Raw genomic sequence first — 26,769 nt, 5'->3', positions numbered from 1 at the left:
CAGCATTTCACTTCATTCTTCATATGCTTGCCTGTCTTGCAGATTATGGTGGATCGTGGGGAGAGGGAGGGAAGTGCAGCACTGTGTCTTGCAAGTGTTCAATTCTTTGAAAGTTACTTATCTAGGTATTCCAATACATCCTTAGAATAAGTCAATACCTGAACATTTTCCCCACATTTTAAAATCAGTTCTGCTACTATTTTGCCTTATTGGTTGTTTTTTGTTTGTTTGTTTGTTTTTGTTTTTACTTTAAACAGCTGCTAATAGCAGCTGTTTATTGCATGGAGTCTAACCAAACCACCATAGTACTTAATATCAAGGACATCTTAGCTACAAAGTTAATTTACATAAATATACTCAGTTATTGTGGTTTGGGCTAGGATAGAGTTAATTTTCTTTGCAGATGCATGATGCTATGTTTAGGATTTTTTTAATGAAAATAGTGGTGATAACACACCGATGTTTTTAATTGTTTTTAAAGAGCCAATGACTTTTCACCTTCTCATGCTGCCCTGCCAGCAAGGAGGCTGGGTGTGCACCAGGAGCTGGGAGGGGGCACAGCCAGGAGAGGTGACCCAGTCTGAACAAAAAATATTCCATAACATATGGCATCATGCTCAGCAACTAAAACTGGGATAGACAAGGAGGAAGGGGAGGATGTTTGGGGTGATGGTGTTTCTCTTCCCAAGGAACTGCTCTGTGTGATGAGCCCTGCTTCCCTGGAAGTGGCTGAACTCTTGCTTGCCAGTGGGAAGTAGAGAATTTTGCTTTGCTTTGCATGCAGTTTTTGCTTCACCTAGTAAATTGTCCTTATCTCAGCCCATGAGTTCTTGAACTTCTACCTTTCCAATTCTGTCCCCCATCCCACCTGGGGAGAGTGAGCAAGTGGCTTCTTGGTGCTGAGCATCTACACTAAAATGCAAAACTACATCCACACAGTTGTCCAGTTTAGAAACATGGATGAAAGGAAGACAGTAAGCATATGTATTAAGTAGCTAGTTTACTAGATGTGTTGAGTTTTGCCATCCTTTTACACATAGAGACAAACTGCACACTAACAAGCTGAAAAGTGACTGAAAACACATTTTATTTGCAAACATGCCAAAACCCAGTGATTTAGGAACTCTACAGGCAAACCAAAAGTGAGGGAATTTGAATATAGGTAAAACCTTCCCATTTAGTGCATTTGTTTTCATTTAGTTCTAAAACAGTCATTCTAATAAGATATACTAGTTTTATATATTTTCCCATTCTCTGGGTAACTTTGAGAATTTGAGTAGTACACAGGATTGAAAGACTTGTGTTCAAGATGCAAATTACTAGGAAACTATTTGTTTTACTGTAATGCTTATCTTAAATTAACCGTTAGTCTTCCTTTAGCCTCAGCAACAGTTTGTCTGTCAGTAGCTGCACTGCCAGAATAAGATATCTTTCTACAGAAGGTCTTTAATTTACTTACGAATTCATTAGTAAAATTCAGTAGAATCTCTATATGACATTATCCTTTTGGGATGAGAAAAAACATCTAACTTAATTAAAAGGGTTTAACCACTGTTAGTATGGTTGTACCTCACTAACAAATACGAAAAAGAAAATTACCAAAAAATGGACCAAACTAATCAGTATCCAGGATCACCATGCTTGAAGTAGTAAGAGGAACTACACTTGACAGTGAATTCTCAAATGAATGCACTGTGTGCAACAAAACACATATACGAAATACCAGTAGTTCTACCACTGGCATTGAGGTAAAATAACTGGTCTTTTCCAGTTATTTTTTATTTTGGGAAAAATGAAAATTAACTTACACAAGTAGGACTGAAAAGATCAACATTTCTTAAGATGTTTCTCTGGTCCTACAGCATTTGCTAAGCAAGTGTTCACAGTGAGAAAGTACATGGCCACATTCTCTTGAAAGCCTAGCTGACTGTCGCACAGCCTTTATGTATGTACAACCATTAGCTGCAGCCAAACCACCAAATTTTAGTTTAGCTTATTCACAGATTGTGACTTTCATAGTTTCATTTCTGATGTATTTCTGTATAGGTCACAGAGCAAGTTACTACAAATCTGCAAAAATTATTTGAGCAGTTTCCTGATCAAAACAGCAGCTGCCATTGTACAGACAAAACTTCTCCAATTGAGAATTTACACCATAAAGTTAAACTGAACTTTTCATTCTTCGTTTTACCGTTTTAAACTTGAAACTAGTACTGGTATTAATAAACAGCACTTCGAAAACTAAGTCAAGTCATTCTTATATACACTGACTTGTTTAGATTCGTGATAGACAAGAGGATTGAGTACAGTCATCTTCTGCACTGAAAAGAATTTTCAAGTCTCTACAAAGCCTTCAGCATTGCAAAATGCTGTTAGAATCTTGAGAACTGTTAAAAAACAGAGAGCTTAAAAGCTACCATACCATTAATTGTTCTCTTAACCAAACCTGTTTATAAAGAGAAATCCTCTATTTCCAAGAAAATGTGTTTATGATTATTTATCTACAGAAGTTGTAGCATTCAGTTTCCTGTCCCATGATTCTGATTTTTCTGCTATGGTTATCCAAATGTCTATGCTTCATTTGGGAGAGAAAAGGGAGAAGACAAGGAAATTAGTCTCAACAGGTATAACATCTGTTTTGCCAGCCCTCCTCAACACAAAAATTCTTTGGATTAACATTCAAAAATGTTGTATTAAAAAGAAATATGAGAACACCTGCAATTTTGAAGATAACACAAGGGATACAAACAGCTCTGATCACTTTAAGATATAATACATTTTTTTCCTGCCTCCTTATATTCTATCAGATACTCTGGGTAAATTTGATTTTTTTCAAAGATAACAAAAATGGAGGGATTTAACTTGTTGTCTACACAACTGTCATAAAAACAAAGCCCATCAACAGACTTTGGTGGGGGGCGAACGTAGTCTTCCCTGCCTCGAACATAATCTCCAACCAATACACGAGCCATGAACATGACGTTTGGTTTCACTGCAGACTGACAGTACTCATGGGAATATGAAGCATCTCTAGAAAAGTAACTTCCTAGAAAAAGGTAAAAAAAATATGGTTATAAGGGATGTGTATAAAATGACGGTGAAAACAGAGCATCACATCCTTTTTCAGGAGGCATTTGACCCAACTTTCAGGTCTCTTCTTACTCAGTTTACACAATACTGTAGATGCATTTACTTATTTATTTTACAAGAGAAAGGGTTTCACCTCAGAACTTCTATTTGGAATTTGCTATTATACAAATAATTATAAAGAAAAACCAAACACAGCATAAAAACACTACAGGTATGTGTGTTGCTATTAGAGGGATAGACAAGAAAACACAAAGACCTTCCATGATCATACTGAGAGAATACATACCTTCTTGTTCCCTGCCATGAGTAGCAGCTATTTCTCTGGCAAGTCTAAATCATGACCTTGAATGTTTAGAAGATCCCACCTCCAGCTACAGAGGCTTTTTCAAAGTCCCTCAACACCTTGTGAAAAAGCATATCGCTGCACAAAGCAAGTTCTTGTCCTCCCCAGAGAGAAGGAAGATGCTAACACCAATTCCTACCTTATTTATTTATTTTGTTTATTTATTTATTTATTATTTATTTATTTATTTATTTATTTTGGGGCGGGGGTGTCTTCATCTTTAAAGACTTCAAAATCAGGGGGTTCTGAGGTCTGACACTCAGTCATTTCCTACATACCCTTTCCATAGTTGGCTCCATTGCTTCCACAAGTTCTCCAGTCAAAGTTGTTTATGCAGATATCTTCCAGGCGGGCATCCTTGGTTCCATGGAACAGGAGCCTTTCGTTTACTTCCTTCTTTCCAGCTTCCTTCTTCATTTGCTCCTTTTTCCTATCAGAAAAAGGTAGTATGGGAGAGCATGAGCCATGGAAGAAAACTGAGAAAGGGTTTAAAAAAATAATTAAAAGTACAGGGTGTATATGTAAATATTAGCTGGGTAGATTTCCTGTCTGCTTTCTCCTCTCAGCTTGGAAGATGAGACAGACTAGCAGCATGATGAAAAACTGCAAGACGAATGATCTACAGATACCAGTGCCCAGCAATTCTAGATCAATTCATTGACAAAAGCCAGAATTAAGCAAGCATTGACACTACTGCAGTCCCCACTGCTTTTGCTCCTGTGCAGGGTCATACTAGTTCTGCTTCAATGTCTCCTGTCCCTTCCCACATACACACACAAATGCTGCAGGGTGGAGGTTGTACTAATCCATGCTCCAGCATAAAGCCTAGAGGCGGCTTGTTCTTTGCTCCTTCAGTAGACTGAAACTGCCATGCACATGGGGCCAATCACACTGCAAGAGGACAGGGCTGTGCTGAGACAAGTTTTCTGCATGCACCTGACATTCCCTGTATCACACCTTCCATCATAACCCTCCACCACCCTGAGATCCTGCCCCTGCAATTCTGCTGAGGAGACAAGAGCCAGGAAGAGATAAACTGACCATTCCTTCACCACTGAAGACCTTATTAATTTAACGCCAACATCAGACGGCGAGCTATGAGCAGTAGTATCAAAAGAGGAAATGACAATGGGAGACTTAACTAGTATCTCCCATCACTACTGCACAGCATCACGACCTCCCACAGATTTTCAGAAGCTGCTGAAGTGGACAACAAAGTAACATTCTTCAGGAAGTTATCAGCTACAAAGTTAGCAGACCAAGGTAGAGGGGAGAATACTTCCAACTTTGGAACTGCCTTAGTAAAGTGATAAGAACAATGGACTACAATTCGTTGATAGAAAACTTCATAACTGTGTCAAACTCTGCCTGGTTAGTTTAAATACCTCATTGGGGAAGGATAAAAGGTAGACAAAATTACATGTTTCCAGGTGCCTAAGTTTTGCAAGATAGAAGTGTTTTATTGAATTAGTAGCCAATAACTTCCAGGGTTCAATTACTTTACAGGTCAAAGTAATTATTTGAGAAATATTTTTCTTCTTCATTACCATTTAGAATGGTAATGAAATGGTCCTAGAATACTTCTAATATGTAACCGTGCTTTTGTTTTAAACTAGACAACTGTTCTAAGCAACAACTTAATCTGACGTGGTCACTGTCCCTGGTGCCAGCTCCAATCTGCAGGTATGTGTCTTGGCACAAGTACCAAGAGTTTGAGATCACTGATGCAGATGGTGAAAACCAGAAAAGAGCTTTGGAAAACAGATCATTATCTTAAAGCATAAGGATGCACCATTCTCAGTGAACACTGACTTCATTAAGAAGAGAAACTCCTGAAGAAGCCTTAAAAAAAAATCTGACTGGGAAAAAAAAGGGGGCCTAAGCACCCTTACCTTTACCCATTTCTTTTTTCACACAGAATCACACAGAAGGGTTGAGGTGGGAAGGGCCCTCTGCAGGCTGTCTGGCCCAACCCCTGCTCCAGCAGGGCCACCCAGAGCAGGCTGCCCAGGACCATGTCCTGGTGTTTTTTTGAAGATCTGCAAGGAGGATCTGGAAGATAGTTTCCTGACACAGCTGGTTAGTGAGCCTACCAGGGGAGGTGCCCCGCTAGACCTTCTCTTCACAAACAGAGAAGGACTGGAGGGAGATGTGGTGATCGGGGGCTATCTTGGGCAGAGTGACCATAAAATGGTAGAGTTCTCTATTCTTGGTGAAGTCAGGAGGGGACCAGTAAAACTGCTGTCTTGGATTTCCGTAGGGCAGACTTTGAGCTGTTCAGGACACTGGTTGGCAGAGTCCCTTGGGAGGTGGTTCTGAAGGGCAGAGGAGCCAGGAAGGCTGGGCACTCCTCAAGAAGGAAATCTTAATGTCTCAGGAGCAGTCTGTCCCCACGTGCCCAAAGATGAGCCGGCACAGAAGAAGGCCTGGCTGAACAGAGAGCTGTGGCTAAACCTTATGGAGAAAAAAAAAAAAAAAAAAAAAAAAAAAAAAAAAAAGAGTGTTTATGACCTTTGGAAAAGAGGGCGGGCCACTCAGGAGGACTATAAAAATGTTGTAAGGCTGTGCAAAGTCAAAATTAGAAAGGCCAAAGCTCATCTGGAGCTCAAACCGGCTACTGCTGTTAAAGACAACAAAAAATGTTTTTACAGATACATCAGCGCAAAACAGAGGACTAAGGAGAAACTCCATCCTTTACTGGATGTGAGGGGAAACTTAGTTACAAAAGATGTGGAAAAGGCTGAGGTGCTTAAAGCCTTCTTTGCCTCAGTCTTTAGCTGCAAGACCAGTTGTTCTCTGGATACCCAGTACCCCAAGCTGCTGGAAGGGGAGCAGAATGTGGCCCTCACAATCCATGAGGAAATGGTTGACGACCTGCTACAGCACTTAGACGTATGTAAGTCAATGGGGCTGTATGGGATTCACTCAAGGGTACTGAGAGAACTGGCAGAGGATCTGGCCAAGCCACTTCCCATGCTTTATCAGCAGTCCTGGCTATCAGGGGAGGTCCCAGTCAACTGGCGGCTAGCAAACGTGACGCCCATCTACAAGATGGGCTGGAGGATAGACCCGGGAAACCATAGGCCGGTTAGTTTAACCTCAGTGTGAGGGAAGCTCATGGAGCAGATTATCTTGAGTGTCATCACGCGGTACTTGCAGGGCAACCAGGTGATCAGGCCCAGTCAGCATGGGTTTATGAAAGGCAGGTCCTGCTTGACGAACCTGATCTCCTCAAAGTGACAAAGTGCTTATCCAAAGTGTGGAAGTGATCTACCTTGACTTCAGTAAGGCCTTTGACACCATTTCCCACAGCATTCTCCTCAAAAAACTGGCTGCTCATGGCTTGGACTGGCATACACTTTGTTGGGTTAAAAACTGGCTGGGTAGCCAGGCCCAAAGAGTTGTGGTGAATGGAGTCAAATCCAGTTGGAGGCCAGTCACTAGTGGTGTTCCCCAGGGCTTGGTACTGGGGCCGGTCCTCTTTAATATCTTTACTGATGATCTGGATGAGGGCATTGAGTGCACCCGCAGTAAGTTCACAGATGACACCAAGTTAGGTGCGTGTGTCGATCTGCTGGAGGGTAGGAAGGCTCTGCAGGAGGATCTGGATAGGCTGCACCGATGGGCTGAGGCCGACTGTATGAAGTTCAACAAGGCCAAGTGCCGGGTCCTGCATCTGGGGTGCAATAACCCCAAGCAGAGCTACAGGCTGGGAGAGGAATGGTTGGAGAGCTGCCAGGCAGAGAAGGACCTGGGAGTGATGGTGGATAGTCGGCTGAATATGAGCCAGCAGCGTGCTCAGGTGGCCAAGAAGGCCAACAGCATCCTGGCTTGTATAAGAAGCAGTGTGGCCAGCAGGGCTAGGGAAGTGATTGTCCTCCTGTACTTGGCTCTGGTGAGGCCGCACCTCGAGTACTGTGTTCAGTTTTGGGCCCCTTGCTACAAGAAGGACATCGAGGTGCTCGAGCAAGTCCAGAGAAGGGCGACAAAGCTGGTGAGGGGTCTGGAGAACAAGTCCTATGAGGAGCGGCTGAGGGAGCTGGGCTTGTTCAGCCTGGAGAAGAGAAGGCTGAGGGGTGACCTTATCGCTCTCTAGAGGTACCTTAAAGGAGGCTGTAGAGAGGTGGGGGTTGGTCTATTCTCCAACATGCCCAGTGACAGGACAAGGAAGAACGGGCTAAAATTGTGCCAGGAGAGGTTTAGGTTGGATATTAGGAAGTCAATTAGGATATTAGGAGTCACCATCCCTGGAGGTCTTTAAAAGGCATTTAGATGTAGAGCTTAGTGATATGGTTTAATGGAGGACTTGTTAGCGTTAGGTCAGAGGTTGGACTCGATGATCTTGAGGTCTCTTCCAACCTAGATAATTCTTTGTCTGAGGAGACTCCACTACTTCCCCGGGCAAGCTGTGCCAGTGCTGCATCACCCACAGAGGGGTTCCTGATGTTCAGAGGGAACCTCCTGTCTGCCAGTTTGTTCCCACTGCCTCTTTGGCACAAACAAGTGTTTTTAACAAGTACTTTGTATACTATAATGGATAAACATTTGTGCAATAGGCAGTTTCTGCTCAACCCCTCTGACAATATACTATTCCACGCCACTGTTGATATCCTCATCACAGTTTTGTGTCATTCATGTATTTCTGTCACCCCCTCCTTCACCTTCGAAGGAGTCATGCAAAGGAAAGCTCTCCCTGGCAATATGGCTTTCTCTGGTCCATCTTAGACTGATAGGACTTAATCACTTAATTTCACTCCTCAGTCTGCCCCTAAGAAGGAAATACCAGTCAAGTTAAAGCACAGGTGGCAACCTCTTTCACTTCATAGGAAGTAGATTTAGGACACCAGTTCTTGCAGACCCCCTGCCCTGAAGGATGACAAAACAAATACTAACCACTGAAATACTTTCCAGAGTGATGGATTCTGAATCCTTTGTACTCTAACGATGTTGTAGGTTTTCATAGTCTGCTCAAACTGCTTCTTTATTTCTTTGTATTCAGAGGATGTATTACTGATCTCCACTGCCTATAAAATATAAACCAAAGCAGAAAGCATGAGGCTTCAGTTTGCTCATAACACAGAGAAGCCTGATTACAGCAGACAAACACTCAGAATGGCCCTCTTTTAACTTAATGGCCCTCATTAAGTTGATATAATGATTTAGATTGTTGAGAATAATTAGGACAAACAATAAATATATAAATCAGTATGTCACTCCTGCTCTGCAAGGACACCTCACCTCTCTTCAGGAAGGACACTGATGGTGAAGAAGAGGTCAATTAAATTTTTATCATCTCCAAGTAAGCGTTGACACTGGTCGCTATAAATCGCAATGAAAGTGTAATCTCAAAAAGCAAACTTGACTGATAATTTCAGATAATATTTGTTTTATGAACAAAGTTGATTAAGAACAAAAGTATTAGATAACAATTACTATTTGTAACGCACATGCGGTCTCCAAGCATCAAACCCCCTTAGCTTTCCAAAGCTAACACTTGGAAAGTTGCATTTAAATATAGATTTAAGGAAAACAAGAAAAAAAAAGCCACATTTCTAAACATGAGAGCAATTAAGATTCTAATAGGAATGTTACACTAAATACTCATGTAAACAAATATATTTCTTCCTTTCCTAAAGAAAACAAAGTCTATTAATCCATACTTTGTGTTTAAAAATCCATGAAGAAATGCACATTTTTCCCAGAGAAAAGTTAATGTAAAACAATTTAAACACGATTTGTGCTCTTCCGCTTACATCATGAATAATTTTCCCAGTTTTCTCTGATCTTCTAGAATGGGCACTTATATTCTGTAAACTAGGATGAAAATGCCTAATGCTGGCAGACTGATGTCATGCAGTAGACATGCAGTCATGCAGTAGAGATCCAGCAGCCCACCTACCAAAGGTAAGAAGGAAAGCTGTGGTCATTCAGGGAGGTAATATGAAATCAATACTTCAGCCTATCAGTTGAAAGATGCACATTTTAGAAGGGTAAGTTTGTAGAGGAGATAAAACAGGGATTAAATTTTACAGGTGCATATAAATAAATGAGTGTTTTTCTAGACATCATGTCTAACCCATGCATTAAATACTTACTGAAGAAGAGGTTTATTTTATGAGAGTCTTATAAGGATCAAGAATAAAGTCAGCTGCACAAGGAAGAATTACTTCTTTGTATTTATTAAAAAGTTTTTACACAGTTGAAGAACATTTCCTACGCCCTAATACAAGAATATTTTGCAAAGCCTCTTCACAATGCAACACAAAACAATTTGGACCAGCTAGTATTTATTATCTGCATGCTTTATGACACCGCAGCTTACTGTCACCTACAAGATGAAAATTACGTCAACAATTACGTCAATTTTAGTACTACATCTTTTATTGATACATAAACAATTCTTACTTGGACTATAAAATATGCATTTGCTATGTTCAATCTTTTGTTAAGGAAGTGTAAACTTTCTAGGTACAAAAGAATGTCAGGTACAACAGAATGCCTAAAGCTGTAAGATGGGTACTTCAATTATTTTATGATGTGATGGCTTCCAATCACATCAAAGACAGTTCTACTTTGCATAAACTCTCTTTTGCAATAGTCTTTATTTCCCCAAAGACACAACCCCTACTAACAAAAGGTAACACCACCTTGCTGTAGCAGGTTGGTACTTAGCAATAACAAAAGTTCTTTAGCTCTTTTCATCTTCAAACTTAAAAAGGAAAATCCTAGCAAGGAGAACCATTTGCTAACCCTTTATGACACATCAGCTCTCATCCTTGATACAGCACAGCAGTCTTCAGCACACCAGTCTTCAGCACACATTGTCAAGATTCTGAAACATTGCTGCCACATGAAGACTAATCCTCTAACATAAAAACACACCACCTTCATCACACACACTTCTCAGTCCTACATTAAAGATACAATTTAAAACCCAATATGAAAAGAAAATATCAATTCCTTTTTCGCCTTTAAAAGGTTTATCAGCTACTAACTTCACTTTGTCTGTTAAACATAGACAGCAAAGAGATTCACACCAATTTTCCAAGTGGTGTTTGTTACCAACATCTAACATGCTTTTCATATACTCTACTTTCTATAGCACTATGACTAAATGATTTACAGATTAAGACACTGCAACACTCAAAAAAACAAGCAATGTTACCAAAACAGAGCTGCTCTTTTTAAGCAAGAAAGACTCTCTCCCTATCTCATAGGTGTTCCTTTTTGTAACGGGTCACTTCCAGTGCTGCAATGTTTGTCAGGATTATTTATCAGTATCTGAAGAGAAGGTAATTCATCAGGTCGTAATTGTCAGATGTTACGATGGTCACCACATGCATGCAGAATCCCAGCCAGTCCATATTACCTACTGCAAAAAACATGCTTAGGGCCCCACAGAATTATTTAATCTAGCCCAGGCTTTCATTTTTAGTATCAAAAAGTACTGTGGGCTCTGTCATTTTTATATACAGAATTAACTTTTCCTTTCATTTGAAAGGCATTCATTTTGTAAATTAAGAGACAGTTTTCTTAGGTCACAACTCAGCAAGCAAACTGAGCTCTAGGAAACAAAATGATCTTTAATTTCACTCATCCGCACAAGTTCCACCAGAGATACCACGGATCTGCATGTCACATTCCAAAGCCTCTCACACTCACTTCAGCGACTCCAGAAACATCAAACTGAATGGACTCAACTAAAATTCAGACTGAAATTTTCAGAATAAATAAGGGAAGCACTAAGTGCATACAACTCATAGACCTATAAGGAACTGAGCTACCTGTCTTCATGTCATTCTTTTGAAAAAAATCAAGCCTACATTAAAAATCAAGTCTTACTCAGATAAGTTGCTAAAAAGCCAAGGGAAGAGCCAATGAGCTGTCTTTGTTATTGTGACAGAGCTCAGAGTATCACAGGTCCAAATCTTCAAAAGGTCTGGCTGCTAGGTTCCCACACAAACTCTTACTAGTTCAACCATCAGGTGCTAGACACCTGAAACTTTTACAGTCTGAAAAAGTTAGTGGTTTTGTTGTCGTTTGCCTGTTTGTTTTTCTACAAATTGTGAAAAACAACTATATGAAGGGAGCTAATGTACCAAGCAATTGACTTAAACTTTACCTATTTTTTTTTAGCAGAACTGTGTTTAGATGAATTTGCTATACACACACACAGACAGATACTAGTACTACATTCAGTAAGGCACAATCCAACAGAAGGCAGTCAGTGTAAAATTAAACATTCAGGACAAAGCAGAGTAACAGAAACCAGACCATGGAAGCTAAGAGGCATGATAATTCTGGTTCTCATGCCTTTCCCAATGTATTAGCACTAGGGAAAATCAAGTACAAGGAGTGAAAATAGCAATGGAGCTCTATGTCAATTGAAAATAACCAGAAGAAATTATTAGTCTGAAAATATATTACTTCTGTCCTTCCCTTAGCTATCAGTATGTCTGTGCCAATACAATTTGAACAATATCACACAAGATTTTGTAACAGTCATTGAGTAAAACCTCTTGTGCTCAACACGATGCACTGTTCCTTAATCAGGGTCAGAAACAGTATATGAAAGGACAAATGTAACACCAAGAAGCATTTTTTTTAGCATGCTGTAGGACTTCAATAGTCTGTGTTTCTCTTCCAGAAAGACTACTTTTTAATATCATTAGAATGAGTAGTTAAAAAAAAAAAAAAAAAAAAGATACCTTGTATTTTAAGTCAGCCAAGTCAAATGGATCCCAGTGGGGAGGACAGGCTTGATTTGGAATAGAAGAATCCCTCTGACTGCTAGCAAAGGGAAAGAAAGTGCGAAAGTGTTATCATTTGTAGTCCTGCTCTGACTATTCAATTTGGCAGCATCCCGTTTGGGCAATTCCTACATTTAAAAATAAACAAAATAAACCACAGAGAAATTGGGAATCACTCATTTTGTAAGCTGCCATCAGTTGTCACAGCCCTCTTTCATGTACCAATTTAAGACATGATTGTCCATCACCAATCCTGTGGACGTGGTACCTGGAGTAACGTATCCCAGAAACGAGGCAATGCACTGAGCAGGCAGCTCATCATTTAGCAAGTGGATATGTTTTCTTCTAGCAACAGCTGAATTCTCTGCACAATTACTATCAACACTGGCAGCAATTTTGCCTTATAAATACTTTTCAAATATGAAACAACTTGAGATCATCATTTACCTTTGCTTTATCTTCTGCACTTCTTCATAAGACACAAACTTTGGTCGCCTGCAGACCTGTCTTTGAGTTTTAGAATAAATGTTTGTCTGGGTCATTTCTAGAGGGAAAAAGAGAGAGGAAAAGGAAAAAAATGTAACGAATAAGTATAGCTGATAGGGTCATTAATTAATGATAATCATTCATTAATGAAAAATGGCATATTCATTGTCAATGTTATCTGCTGAAGAATAGTTGCACAAAGCTTATGTAAGCTTCTTGCCCTTCCCTGTAACTCTTATTCAGCCTGTACCTATCTTACTGGCTCCTATACGTCATTCGTGCTCTTCAAAAGTTGTTCCAGCAGCACAGAAAGGGAGATTATCTCACTTTACTTCAGTTTTACCGTGACTTTATGTGAAGACTTTGATCTTTTGATTTCTGTTCCTATGTGAGTCTAAAGAGCATCAAGGAGTAAGGGGGAAGGGTACTTCTGTAAGGAATCACTTCTGTCACCACCTCATTTCCAGTGAGCAAATCTGGTAACATAAGTAAAGTAAGGCATAGCCTTGAAAAGCTGGGATAGTTTGCAAATTAACTTCTGTAAAACCCTGCATAGCTGTAAATGAGAACCTTTAAAATGAGTACCTTTAAAATTGAGCTGGTAACCATACAAGCCAGCCTGGAAAGGTATGGTGGCATCTGGATCTGCCAGATACAAATTCTCAAGTATGTCAGAAGATGGCGAGTTCACAACATCACCTTCTCCCTTTAGGAAAAAAACGAACAAACGAACAAACAAACAAACAAACAAAAACAACAAGAGAGAGAGAAGAGTAATGATTAAACATAGTCAAGACTAAACCTTAGATATCTAGTTTGGGTAGAAGGAAAGAGGAAGCAATGAGAAGGATGAACAGGGATCCAGCCAGAACTGTCGTGGCCTATTGTGAGTACCAAACACTCCTAAATATGTGGAGATACATAATACTGGACATACAAGTATCCCATGTAAATCTCTATAAGAAATATAGTTCTCTAGTGTACAAACCAATGTAAAACATCAGAGTATGCTGATGGAGATGCTTTCTATCTAAGCTGCTGATTGAGATCAAGGCCCAGCTTTACCACAGCCACTATATATATCATATTCCCCTGCCTACCTTTCCCTGTCCCTGGATCAACTCTGCATTCAGCCAAGAAAACCGTTTGTGCAGCTACACTGTGAACCAGGTAGGGAAAACTGATCTTCCTGAGAAGAAGGAGAGGTGCCTTACTTATTTCTTTTCCTGTATTTCTCTGACCAGTGCCCCCTACTCCTGATCCTTGGTAATATGGTTATCATAACTAATGCCATTTTGTAGAGTAAGCAGCCATTATTTGTAAGTGAGATGGTCATATATCAGCCCCCCCCTTTCTCCCTCCTCACTAGCCTTGAAGGCCCTGGGGTGCCAAGCTGACTTCTTCCCTCCCTTCTGGTCTTGAAGACTCTGGGCATCAGGCCAACTATTTCCCTCCCCGTCAGTCTCCAAGGTCCCAGGCACTTGGCCAAACAGGACGTGGTGACCCTGCTACAGCCCAGGGAAGTGTAAGAACACACTAAGGACTGCCTGTAAAGTCAAGCAGCTACAGGTCCTAAGTGGGACGTGGACTGGAGCTGCTGCTGGATGCCAAAACCCGTGATCCCCCAGCAGCCAGGGCTGCCTCCACCACTGTGCTTCCTTCAAGGACTGAGTGACTCATAATCCAAGTATTCCAAGTGTAGATTGTGACTGTTATATCACATGCCAAGTGTTAGGATTTGACGCTTTTGTGGAGTAGTTCTTCCTCCAAACTCAGCTGTGGTTCAAGATTAACTAATGTTACATCATTCTTCTATTGTCAATGGGCAACAGGTGTAACAGGTGAGTACAAACAGGTGAGTACAAAACTCTTTGATTATGTTCCAAATCCTTATGGCCTGGATCATAGCTGAGTCTATGAAGTACCAGAAATGGACATTCTGGAAGATAACAGAATGGCACGGTTGGTGGAAAATACCAGATTTACCTTGTCTATCTCATAGCCAGGATGTAAAAGTACTAAGAGTCAATCATCTTGTGATCCTATAAATACTGGTCATAAGCAAAGAGCCCCTTGAGCTCTTCAGGATCGCAGTGGGCTATGAACCAAAACTCCCCCTGAGCTGGCATGCCTCTCAGGGCAGGCTCCTCTAGATTCTAAGATATTCTGCTGCATATGCTGAAAAAAGAGGTAAGTGAGTAATTCACCAAAGGCCAGATTGTTGAGAGTCAAAGATCATCTGCTGAATATGCCGATGAAACAAAAGGGTAAGTAATGCACCAAAAGGGAAAATGTCCTTAAAGCATGCAACTAAGTTTAAGAAACCCCTATACCTTGCAGTAAGTCTCATGTGAACCTTGCCATTCTCAAATCTTTAACTAAATCCCTTAATATCACACAAACTAGTTCTGTGGTCTACCATAAAGTGTTAATAAAACCTAATTCCTGTTAAGTTCTAGCTTGTCCAAATTAATTTGTGACAGACCCAGCCTGCAGGGGGTTCAGATGCTTAGAACAAACACTAATTAACCATAAGATATGCTGATTATAAAATACTGTGCTATGCTGATCATAAAACCTGGTGCTACATTAATTACAAAATTCTGTGGAATAATAAATCTTCAATTATAACTACAATTTAGTAGCATCTTCATTCTGCCCAGGATCCCTAAAGAACCATCTGTCCCCATAGCATCAGATGGCAATTTTTCAGATAGATCACTCTCCTATTAAAGAGGATTTGGCCACACAAGGAAAAAAGTGATGTTTGACCTGAGACAGCAATCCTTACATTTCTGAGGCAAAAGAGCAATGCTTAAAACAGGCAAGACTACTTCCTGAATAATTTTAAAAGGTACGTATCTCAGGGATAGTATGTAGAACACATGGACAACTCCAAAACGGAATCTGATGGCAGAAACCAACAAGCATCATTAAAAACAGTCAACATAAGCTGAAAAAAAAAAAAAAAAAGACTATTTTGTCTTCTTGCATTCACCATCAAGATCTTTGTCAAGAAAGCAGATTTGACAAATCATCCAGGTACAAGGAAAGACAATTGCTTGTACTGAATCTCACACTAAGAAGAGGCATGTTCCTTCCCCTCCAGCCTGTTACCATTTTACTACACCTGTTAGGAACATCTGTAGCTTCCCTATCTTATTTGACACTGAAATTCAAGCACAAGTATTTACTCAATGAACCTTGCTTGTGTAAAGGGAAGTGGAGGGAAGAAGCTCCACACATACCTTCAGGAGTGATTCAAAGCACAGGATGAGGAAGATGTACAGGATATTGACTTGCCTGTTCTCCATATTCAACCCACTGGCCTTGGTCATTCTGCCAATACCAAATCCACTTTGTAGTCAATACAAACATGGGTTGTGTGACAGATGATGGTGTAGAGAGACGTCGAAGCAATGAAGAGGAGCAGGTCATTGTCTGGAAATTAATGTTCTTATCTGCTATACTGTAAGGACAAATTCAGAGATTTATTATAGTAAACAGTACGTATTTTAATAATCTAATCCCATGTTTAATCTGCTGCAATCTTCTTTAATATAATGTGATAGTCTGAACTTAATTAGGCCTGAAATAAGAGTATTTTCCACAGCATGCATAGCAGCTCTGAAAACTGCTTCCAGCATTCAGAAGTGAGCTATGGCCTGCGAGAGAGCGAATATCATCTCAGTCACTAGCCACATTACATGCTGCCAGCTTTACAGACAGTCTGGGGCTACACACACAACAGGCAAAGATTTTTGCAGTAAATAAACGCACACAGAACATTTTTCTTGGTAGAAAAATGAAAGCTGGTAAGCACTTTACTAACTTGGCCAAAAATACCTGCAGCTTATCAGCTTTGTTCTTTTTCTGTGGTTACAAAGAACACAATCACAACTGTGAGTTTTAGAAATCCCACTCCCTGGAGCTACGTGGAATTTTACTCTTTGCAGTCTTGAAAAATTAATTTGAGGCAGCCTCATCTTGGGAATCTTGCTTGTGATTTGCACCACCCAGCAGCCTAGTCAAGCAGCAAACCAAAATAATTTTCTGGCTTAAAAGGCAAGAGCCAAAATGACAATGTCAATTTATCAAGGGCAAACTTGGGGTCCCCTACCAATCCAGCTGACTTACAGTGTAGAATTCAGAAAGGAGTTAAAGGAATAATTAATGACCCTAGCATACATTGGGAAAGTGAAAGGGCATTTCATAATATAGACCAGCTCTGAACTACTGTTAAGAGACCTAACTTATTTTTACTAACTAAGTTCTGATTTATTACCTGAAATACTAACGCTCTAAGCACTGAATTCCAGCTTACACTTATTACTCTGCAGAGAGTTTTAAATGCAAGATACTGACATGTTATACTTTAGAAGATGAAAATGGGGTGATATTTACATGCAGTCACTTTTACTTTTCTTTTTAGTAAGGAAAAAAAACAAAAACAAAAAAAGCCCTCATCTTTGTACATTCCTCCCAGACTCTGAGAAGCTCATTAATCAGAAGTTATAGAAGTCAGACATCCCTAAGAAGAAATCAAGAGCTTTCCCTCATAGGCTCAAGCACAGCACTTTAAGCAACGAGTCCAGCTATCAGTATACCTGTTCATTTTTGGGTCACAATAGGCCTTTTCAATTTCCTCCATCATGGAAAGGTCATTCCAGGTGAACCCATTAAATACTTGCCATCGATATGGCAAATGGTAATGAATCGATCTGCATTTGTCTGTAATGAGATCAGATTTAGTCAAGAGCTCTGCAATCACAGAAAGTAAAACAAGATAAGAGAAAAAAAAAAAAAAGGAACAAACACTGTTTGCATTCTTTGGCTTTACCTCCTGGGCTTTGGTATGAGCAATAAAGACAGACCACTGAAATTAGAAATGTGTTGAAACAATAGTGGTGTGTGTTTATTTAGTATTATCTAGGAAAGCAACACAAGCTCTCATCCTGCCAAATGTATTAAAAAAAAAAAAAAAAGTGTTTATGTATCACATCACCATGTTTCTCAGCTCTAAAGGGGCAAGTTTACAGGCACTCCAAAACAGTTACTTCTCTTCCCCTCAATCCCTTAGAGCTTCTGACCTGGTTAACAAGATTGACTGTTAAAGTGTTTTCTTTAGGCCCAGTCCAACGAATGAAGCAGCATAAAGGACTGCAATACTCCACAGAATATGCTGCAAGAGACTCTACATTCATCCTGGAACATGCAGCACACAGGCCTACTAACAAGACTGTTAGACACTGTCGGAATTGCTACTTTGCTTCTCAGAACATGGGAAGCAACAACTTCAGCTGCCTTGTATGTGGGACCTGCGTTACACAGAAATGGGAAGACTTTTTAGGTCTGTGCATTTGAGTTCAGACTTTAATGTCTCTGCATGAATGCATGCTGCTCTATACAGGCACAGTCCGACCTCCATGCCTCCCTGTTAGGGTAGCTGATGTGCACTCCACATCCGAGTACGGACCAAACCTCTTATTCACAACTTTTGAACCAAACATCGTATGGCTAAACACACTAACTCTCCAGTGGTTGGGTTTAGCTGTTTGGTGGTCACAGTATAGTTGCTTTGAGCCTGGGCACACCATTCACATCATGCAAGTCAAAAAGCTCATAACCTTCACCCTCAAGCCTGGTCTTAAAGAAGCAGAGAGAGTCTGAGAAACATGATACCAGGCTGGGGTATCTGCTGCAGAGACAGGGCCAAAAAGTTTTATCATTCCTTTCCCTTGACTTTTCTGACCACAGAACATATGACAACTAGCCCTGGTTACGAAAACAGAATAAGTCACTTCTTTTTTCTTTTTTTTTTACTTCTTTCTGTTTATAGGGGTGGAACATACCCTGTCTTGAAAGCACCATCTTTAAATTAACTTGAAATGCTGTAGAAAACAAACAAAAAAAAAAAAAAAAACACACTTAGTCTCTCTGGGCTAGATTTCATTTCTATGGTTCATAAAGTACCCATAAAAGGTATCATTTATTTTTAAAGCACTGCCTCTCTTCCAAGTAATGGTGAAGAAGAGGCATTATCAAACCCTAAAGTGGGAAAGAGTATTTTACTCATTTGAGTCAGAAAAGGAGCTTCTGAGAGGAGAACATCTTTACAAGAACACAAACCCACTACAGAGATGTTAAACACACACAAACATCTGAGACCAAAGTATCTTCAAGCAACTAACTACACACTTCCTAAGCAAAAAGTGAACACAGTCTGACCTAGCTAAATGCTCTTTTGCTGAGACAAGGAAGTCAGAAAGGGAGTAGAAATTTAGAAAGTGACAAGTTGACCAGAAGACAAATGTAATGCTACATCCCTCTTATCCAAGGAAGCCTAAATCACTTAGGGCTTAGGAGACTGTTCTGGGACTTTCTCTGAATACAATTATTATATTTTCCCCAGATCCCTATTATGATCCCTATTATTGGCCACAGCAAGAATCACATTTAGCTTACATAGTACAAGTACTGTATTTTCTTAAGTCATTGTAACAGATCACTTTTTAAAGGACTTAATGGTGCAAGAATATGCCTATTATCAGACGTATGTAAGACACAACAGGAATATAGGATGACATATTATCAACCGTCAGTGAGGAAAGCATAAGGCCAGTCGTTAATTTTATCTAATAGCTACAGAAAGTATAACATTTAACAGTTAAAGGGTTTTACAAAATCATGCCCAAGGCCTGACCTCATCAACATAACTGAAACAGACCGCAAACATGTCATCAAAAGGAGGGAGGGTTTATGTGTATCCACTTGAATTTCCTCTAATTATGTTTGCAGTTCTGACAGAGTTCATTACTGACTTGGAAACAAAGTGAAACAGTGAGAATGTATAACTGGCCATGGACAATGCTGAGGTGCTGACATGCCATGTGCCTCCACTAGTCAGAGCCATCAAGTGGACAGTACCTCTTCAGACACTGCTCTCCAAAATACTATTACTTCTAGTAAGGCTTACCATTATGTTTGCAGTACTTCCAGACATAGAACAAGCAGATCTCTTCAGTGTTATCTTCCTTCTTGTCCTTCAAAATGTTCGCAGAGGAATCGTCTTTTTTACCTAACAAGAAGGTAAACATCAGTCCTTTATTTACCCTGTGAAAACACAACCCCACAAGAAAGATACTGCATTTGGCATTTCATCCCACATATAACAAGGAGTTGACTGTAATAGCCAAGCCAAGCACTTCAGGATCTGACTATCCCTGTATTCTGAATTAGGCCTTTGAAGCCAAGGCCCTTCTGCCCAGGAGGGCAGGAGATGCAAGAGTTCCTATTCACACACTAGAGCGTGTATCAATATGACCGCTCTACTGCTAAAGCTGTATCCATTCCTTGGGGACAAGGAAAAGATCACAGACACACAACTCTCTCTACCTCCCAGGAAGGAAGCAATGGGTGCAGAGCTGTTCCCGATTGCTCCCCAGACCGGACACACACATGGCTATGCTGCACAGTGCTCAGACAGAAATCTCAACACTCCTCTGCAGGCTGTCTGACACTTTCTGCATATGGTAGGGTAAACTCATAAGCTGCTCTCCCACTACCACAGGGAGCTGTAGGACTGTATGAAACCAAATCCCGGTGAGAACCCCTGATCTCAGGACTGGAGAGTAGAAAAAATCCATACCTTCATCTTTACCTCTGGCACCTGCTGGCAGCTGGAGTTGGCTCTGAGTAGGTTCGTTGCTACTGGGATCTGCATGAGAAGACTGAATGAATAGCAGTGCTGTAACAGAACCTCAGCTAGCTGGCAACATCCCAATTTGTGTGTTGAGGATTACATTCAGCACAGATCATTTTACAGGGCACTCCACTGCTGACAGATCAGCAGTGACAGTTAAAAATTCCAGCTAGTCACAACTATCAGCAGCCACTCGATAGCAATATCACACACAATAGGAAGGCAGCTATCCCTCCTACATGACTTAGCCATGAATCCATTCCCAAATGCAGATCAACGGCAGAAGGGAAAAAAAAAAAAAAAGGCCCATGTTGTAAGAGGGGAAATAGGAAAAAAACATTGGTATTTATTTAGATTTACCTTTTGAAGCTTTTGAAGGTGGTACATGCACCCCGGAGCCCACTGTTGTTTCTAAAGGTAGCTTCTGTTCTTCACTCATTGTATCTGCCTGTTTTTTCATCGAAGTTTCTACTGGCTTACAGGAGTAAACACGGAAGTGATGATGGGGTTTAGCTGTGAGGTAAGGAAATAACAGCTTCTACAACTGTCAATCTCAAAATCTTATTTAAACCCATTTTTTCTTATAACTTACTTTTCTCCTTGTTCTGTTCCTTGTTGAACTCCACATGCTTGTGATCATATATAATTTGGAAGTTTGCAACTATCTTTGCATCAATGCCTGCAGTTTCCAACACTCTCAGTGAGTGTTCATCCAAGAGCTTATGGGATCTCTTGCATGCAAAAAATTTACATTTTCCTTTGAGATAGTGTCGGCAAATATGAAGCCTGCTGCAATTGTTTTTCTGGTTGCAGACACCACCCTTTCTGTTGTAAAATTGGCAGACCTATAAACAGGGAGAACAGATATGACACAAAATGGAGACGCACAGTAGATTCAGTGATTTTTTTCTTTGTTATCTACAGGCATTCAGCTTCTATGGCAGAAAAACTGATAAGAAGCACTTCTATACTGTGTGGGTGATGTTCACTGGCATAGGTTGCCCACAGAGGTTGTGGGGTCTCCTGCACAGCACAGGTTTCCTGATGTTCAGGGGGAACCTCCTGTCTGCCAGTTTGTACGCACTGCCTCTTGTCCCCTGGCACTGGGCACCACTGAGAAGGGCCTGGCTCTGTCCTCTTTGCACTCTCCCTTCAGATATTTATAGACATTTGTACACATTGCTCAGACTCCCCTGAGCCTCTAGGCTGAACAGTCCTAGCTCCCTCAGCCTCTCCTCAGGGGAAAGATGCTCCAGTTCCTTCACTGGCTTAGATCTGTAGGCCTTGGCTGAAGAGGCTCATAGGTTACCACTAGTGACAGCCAAGCAACAGGAGAGCATACTGTGAACATTAACATGGACTGCCTTCAACAACACAACCTGTATGTACTGTTTATAAGAGCATGCTCCTATGGAGATGCATAAATGCATAATGTGCTCGGTGAACCTTGGTGTACTATACAAAACATTCAGTTCTGTATGGATAAAAGACCAATAGTGGTTTTTTTTTTTTTTTTGTTTGTTTGTTTTTAAATACTATAAAGGTGTGAAGAACAGCAAGGGTGTTGAACCTCACCATGGATGGGGATTCTGCACAGCATGCCATGGCCCCACCATAGGTGTCTGTCTGATGCTGTATTGTCACGTGTTCCCACAGCATCAGAACAGACTCATAAGATGTCTTTTTGTAACAATCATCGTAATAAACCACAAAACCAGAACAAAGCTCTGCCTCAATTAAACTGAGAACACACTACTTAGCTGCAGTAAGAAAACACACTGTTCCTTGCATTTGCCAGCAAAAAGAAAAATGAGAGTCAGAGAGAAGGCGAAGGAAAGTATAAGAAAATCCTGATTCTGGGGTACTGTTGCTTTTTCTTACCCTGCTCCCAAGTTCAGTCCACAGAAGACAAAAGATTCATTTTGCTTGAGGGTTTTCATTTGTCAGCAGGCACACATGCAGTTAGCATTTCTAAGCAAAAAAAGTGAAGCAGGCTTTCATACCCCTGCCTCAGCTCTCAGGTTTCAGAATAGCCTAAGTCAATGTTTTCCACTGATTGAGCTATTTTACTCAGTAACAGGAGTTACAGTGCTCTACTAGGGGTAATTAATGATGCCCTCCAGAAGTGGGGACTGGACAGATCTACAGATAAGAGTGTAAGAGTAATACCAATCAATGATGGCTGATACTATCTGCTCATTACTGGGAGTAACTAAACAAGAAACATTTAGGTTGTAGATGCAGCCGAGCTGGATGAAGATTATTAATCCTTCTTGCTCATCACCATGATGCTCCTTGAATCTGCCAGCACGACATATTTTAAAACACCAAAAAAATGTTCTATTTTGTCAAAGTCCATCACTGTCACAGCAGGGAATAAGAAAACAATAGAACTGTTATGCCAACAGATCTGCGGAGACTATAACTTCCAAAAGACAAGAGCAGCAGGCAGCACTCCAGTAATTTCTTAATCAGGAACAGCTGTAGCCAGAATAGGATACTCCTGGCTTTGAAACAGTACTTTGAAAACTGAAAATTGCACTACCCATATGCACATGCACACAAAACCAGAGATTGCATTGTTTGGCCAAACTTAACAAAAGCAATTACTTACATACAAACTGAACACATGCTGCTTTGTGGGAAAGTAATATACATAAGCCTCAGTGCACTTTGGAAGGGACAGATTTTACATGAAACTGACTGCAGCCAGTTGGTCATTTTCTCACAGATGTTTCTCACTCTTCTATGCCCATGAACATCAAAACATGCAGGCGTATGTAGGCTGGACAAGGAAAGGGGTGCTTGCTTCCCAGTTTCCATTATCTCTTGGCTAAGAGCCAGCAAAAGTGGTTTTTTTTGCTAGGCCTTTATACCCTGTATGCATGTATGGTAACTGTGATCTTTCACCTCCATCTTACTTCACCATCTGTAAATCTCTGATGAAGTTGCTGACATGTTTTGTTTGCTTGTTTTGAGTAACTTTATAGGCATCCTGTTGGGCTAACAGGAAGAGGAATGGCACGCAGAACAGGCCAGATGGAAGCTTGCTGTACGTTTCCTGCTGTCAGAGGGTAGCTCTTCTGCTGACAAGTTATATGTGACAGGACCTAAACCAAGTGCAGGCCTTCTGCTATTTAAGCAAACAAGATGCTCCTCTGTGTTTACCAGTTTTATTGCTGTCATTTTTTTTTTTAGTTATCAGCACATGGCATTTCTACAACCCTTGCTCTTCAGGTGCTTTCACAGACAGCCATTCCCATTCATAGTTCATTCAGACTAATCCTAATATTTCTGGTACTATATAACTTAAGAGCCTGAAATTGAGATCAGACCCCCACCTTCTTTCTTACCCTTTCCTATTCCTAATAAACAAAAGCTTAAGAAATCAGAACAACTCACATCAGGAAGGAAGAAAGGGTCATTTTGGAGAAGCAGGACTCGCAGCTCATCCTCACTGAGGCCAGACAACTCATGGGTCTTTAGGACTTTTTTGTTCTCGGTGCTGCTGATGTCATGAGAGTACCTACAAGCTCTGCAAGAAAATAGACAGAAATATCATGTGTACACTTTTTCAGTCAAATTGGTTTAAAGAGCCTTAGATAACATACAATTTGATAAAAAACATGGAAATAAAGGAACTTTGGCAAAAGCCTCTGTGAACATGCAGATAATAAATTAGCAAGAGTATGAAGCAAGCAGAATAATCACTCTGAAATACAGTACTGTTATTATCTCCATTTTTAACATAAATGTGGCCAGACTGCTTGTAAGAAAGCACAGACACAAAGCCAAGTCTGTCTGCCCCACACTTTCTTCCTCTCCAGTAAAAGGCAAGTCAAGTCACACAACCTGAACAGCTGGAGGGAATGCTAATTTTAGAGGATATACATCAGCAGTGATAGAAGTTGCAATGAGCTCGATTTCATGCATGTAAAATGTTGTCCTAGGGACAGCATGTAAGGAAAGATGCAACAGTCTGAGAGCCCAAAACAAAGAGATAATGAAGCTGAACACAACACGATATTATCTCTGCTGGGTGGGAAGTTTTAAAATAACAACAACAAACCACAACATCCATGGAAGTTCATGAACTTGGAGTTTTGGATAAAGGAATGCTTAAAGGACACTAATGAAATGCTGGTACTACTTACTAACTCAAGATAAACATGTTTAGTGAGTATGAATTACAAAGAAAGGGAGATTCTATTTTTTTGCATTTATTTGTAAAGATATTTCAAAATCAATGGTACGAAGAGAAATAAGGCATATCTACGCAATAATTTAATGCAGTAAAATAGTTTCATGAAAGCTTGCCCTTCAAAAACATAATTTGATATAGCTTTAAGGCCATACATATTCAACCAATAAGTACCTGTTACCCTGTCAGACTCAAACCTCTGTTCTGTTTCTTCCTTTTAGCCACTAGTTAACTACTGAAGATTGTGATAACATTTTACCTGGCATGCTGAATTACATTACACAATTTTATGTAGACATTTCACCACCCAACTGTAGGACACATTGCTTTGTAACCAAATAAATAAGAATGCAGGGTCTGAAGGGCGGGAATATGCCACTGTCCTGAAAAACACTCTTATAAGGATACCAAGTTCTGCAGCCACTTGATGCCACCAACAGCCACACAACAATCTATATCATTTGAGTATTCATTTCTAAGTCAAAGGTTGAAATAATCCAGAAATGCTATGATGAGTCATCAACTGTGGTTTAGCAATACATTTAGAAAAAAAAAAAAAAAAAAAAAAAAAAAAAAAAACAATGAAAAGATACTGGTCAGACACAAGTTAAAAACTAACTTAGTCTGACTAAAAGTTGTAATTTCACTGAACAGGAAGACCCCAGTAACTTGCACAGATGTTTTCCTTTCCAACAACAAAGGATGCAAGATCTAGAAGCAAGCCTTAATTCTATCCCATGAATTAAAAATTAACCTGTCTTGATCCATGTGGGCCATGTAGCCTCTTTCTGTCTCCTCATTTTAATCAACATCCTTCATCCCCTAAATACACCTGAAAGGTGTATCCTTACTTGTATTAGTTATTAATACACACAAAGGCAATTTTAAACTCTTAGCACTACTGAGAGGGCAGGAGGCTGCCCAGGAGCACTCCAGCATGACATGATTTCCTTAAATCATTTCATATTTCTGTTCTTCCAGTGGGGGTGCCTCTGTGCACCTGAAGATATTTCTAACTGCAAATCCTACGTAGCCTTATCTTTCCAAGTCATCAAAGCAACAAAGAGTAACAGAGTTTTAGCATCCTAGTATTTCACTTGTACCATTTGGATACACACTAGGCCTTTCCCCTCCATCTCCTTCCCATCTGAGCATGTGAGGAACTGCTTTGTGGAGGCAGAAGTCCAGTGTGATAACACCCCAGGACCAAGAGCTGCAACAGAAGTCTCCAACAGGAAATTCTTCTTTCAAGTTCATTCTCATTGTACCGCTTTCCATTTTCATTTCTGCATTTGTGTTTCGTTTTCCTGACTTTTTTGTTTGTTTATTTACTTAGCTACCAGATTTGGTTAGCCTTGGGGAAGGAAAAAGAATGAAAACAAATCCCCTGAAAGGCTGCTTGGCCTGCCCTTTGCATCCCCCAAGAAGGGCAGAAAAGGGGGTGCTGAGGGCAGGAAATGAAGCCCCATCCCCAGCAGCACCTATCTTTCAGGGCCGTTTTGCGCCTCACCCCTGGCACAACGTTTCACCCATCCACACACCCACACACCCACAGAGCAGACGGAGGTGCCCCCCTGCCCCCCAGCCGCCCCCCAGCCAGGGGTGCCCACCTGGGACCCAGGTTGCACTTGCCCCCGAGGTGCAGCTTGCAGAGGTGCAGGCGGTCGCAGCCCGGGCACTCCTTGAGGACACAGACCCGCACGTCCGACACGGCCAGCACCTCGGTGGGGAGGCCGTCATCTCCAGTTAGCAGGAACCGCCGGGGCCCCGCTGCCCGCAGCGTCTCCATCAGCTGCTGCTCCGACAGGTCGATGTGCTCCCGGAGCTCTGTGAGCCCCAGCCGGCCGCCCTGGGCACACAGGGTCTTGGTGAGGAAGCTGCACACCACCGGGTCGCTCATCGTTGCCTCTCTGCCTCGGGAGACAAGGAGGCAGGCGACGAGGCAGCCTCTTGCCTTCAGGAATCGAAACTGAAGGCGTGGGGCGGAGCGCCAGAGGGCCCGCCTTCTCTTTGCATATTGTTGTGTGTTTTGTTTTGTTTGTTTTGTTTTTTTAACTTTAATAAAAGAGAAACTTCGCAGCTTGATGTAATTCTAGTGTTCATGTCGTGCTGCTGTTGGTTTTCTGTCTTCTGTGTTGGCAGGGAGCTGCTTGCAAGTGCCACTGTTGCATCCTGGCAGAGAGTGCGGAGCCAAGAA

At 40.9% G+C, this 26,769-nt stretch overlaps 1 protein-coding gene across 2 annotated transcripts; it reads right to left on the bottom strand.

The window, feature by feature from the left end:
* Nucleotides 1–999: 999 nt before the first annotated feature.
* On the bottom strand, nt 1,000–26,512 carry LOC116501262 (zinc finger CCCH-type antiviral protein 1-like). Of its 2 annotated transcripts, XM_032206785.1 has the most exons (14): nt 26,183–26,512; nt 23,774–23,906; nt 20,964–21,216; nt 20,732–20,884; nt 20,318–20,386; nt 19,646–19,747; nt 17,277–17,400; nt 15,973–16,138; nt 13,255–13,375; nt 12,631–12,727; nt 12,142–12,223; nt 8,327–8,457; nt 3,712–3,863; nt 1,000–3,046 (listed from the first exon to the last, which is right to left on the bottom strand). In XM_032206785.1, the coding sequence occupies exons 1-14, from the start codon at nt 26,470–26,472 to the stop codon at nt 2,763–2,765; spliced, it is 2,157 nt and encodes a 718-aa protein (XP_032062676.1). In that variant the 5' UTR covers nt 26,473–26,512; the 3' UTR covers nt 1,000–2,762. The 2 variants fall into 2 exon arrangements, with proteins under 2 accessions (XP_032062676.1, XP_032062682.1); XM_032206791.1 differs by lacking the exons at nt 1,000–3,046; nt 3,712–3,863; nt 8,327–8,457 and adding an exon at nt 9,920–10,805.
* Between the last annotated feature and the right edge of the window lie 257 nt (nt 26,513–26,769).

The sequence above is a fragment of the Aythya fuligula genome, chromosome 1 (genome assembly GCF_009819795.1).
Source record: "Aythya fuligula isolate bAytFul2 chromosome 1, bAytFul2.pri, whole genome shotgun sequence".
Taxonomy (NCBI): domain Eukaryota; kingdom Metazoa; phylum Chordata; class Aves; order Anseriformes; family Anatidae; genus Aythya; species Aythya fuligula.
This window is presented reverse-complemented; position numbering and strand designations above follow the sequence as displayed.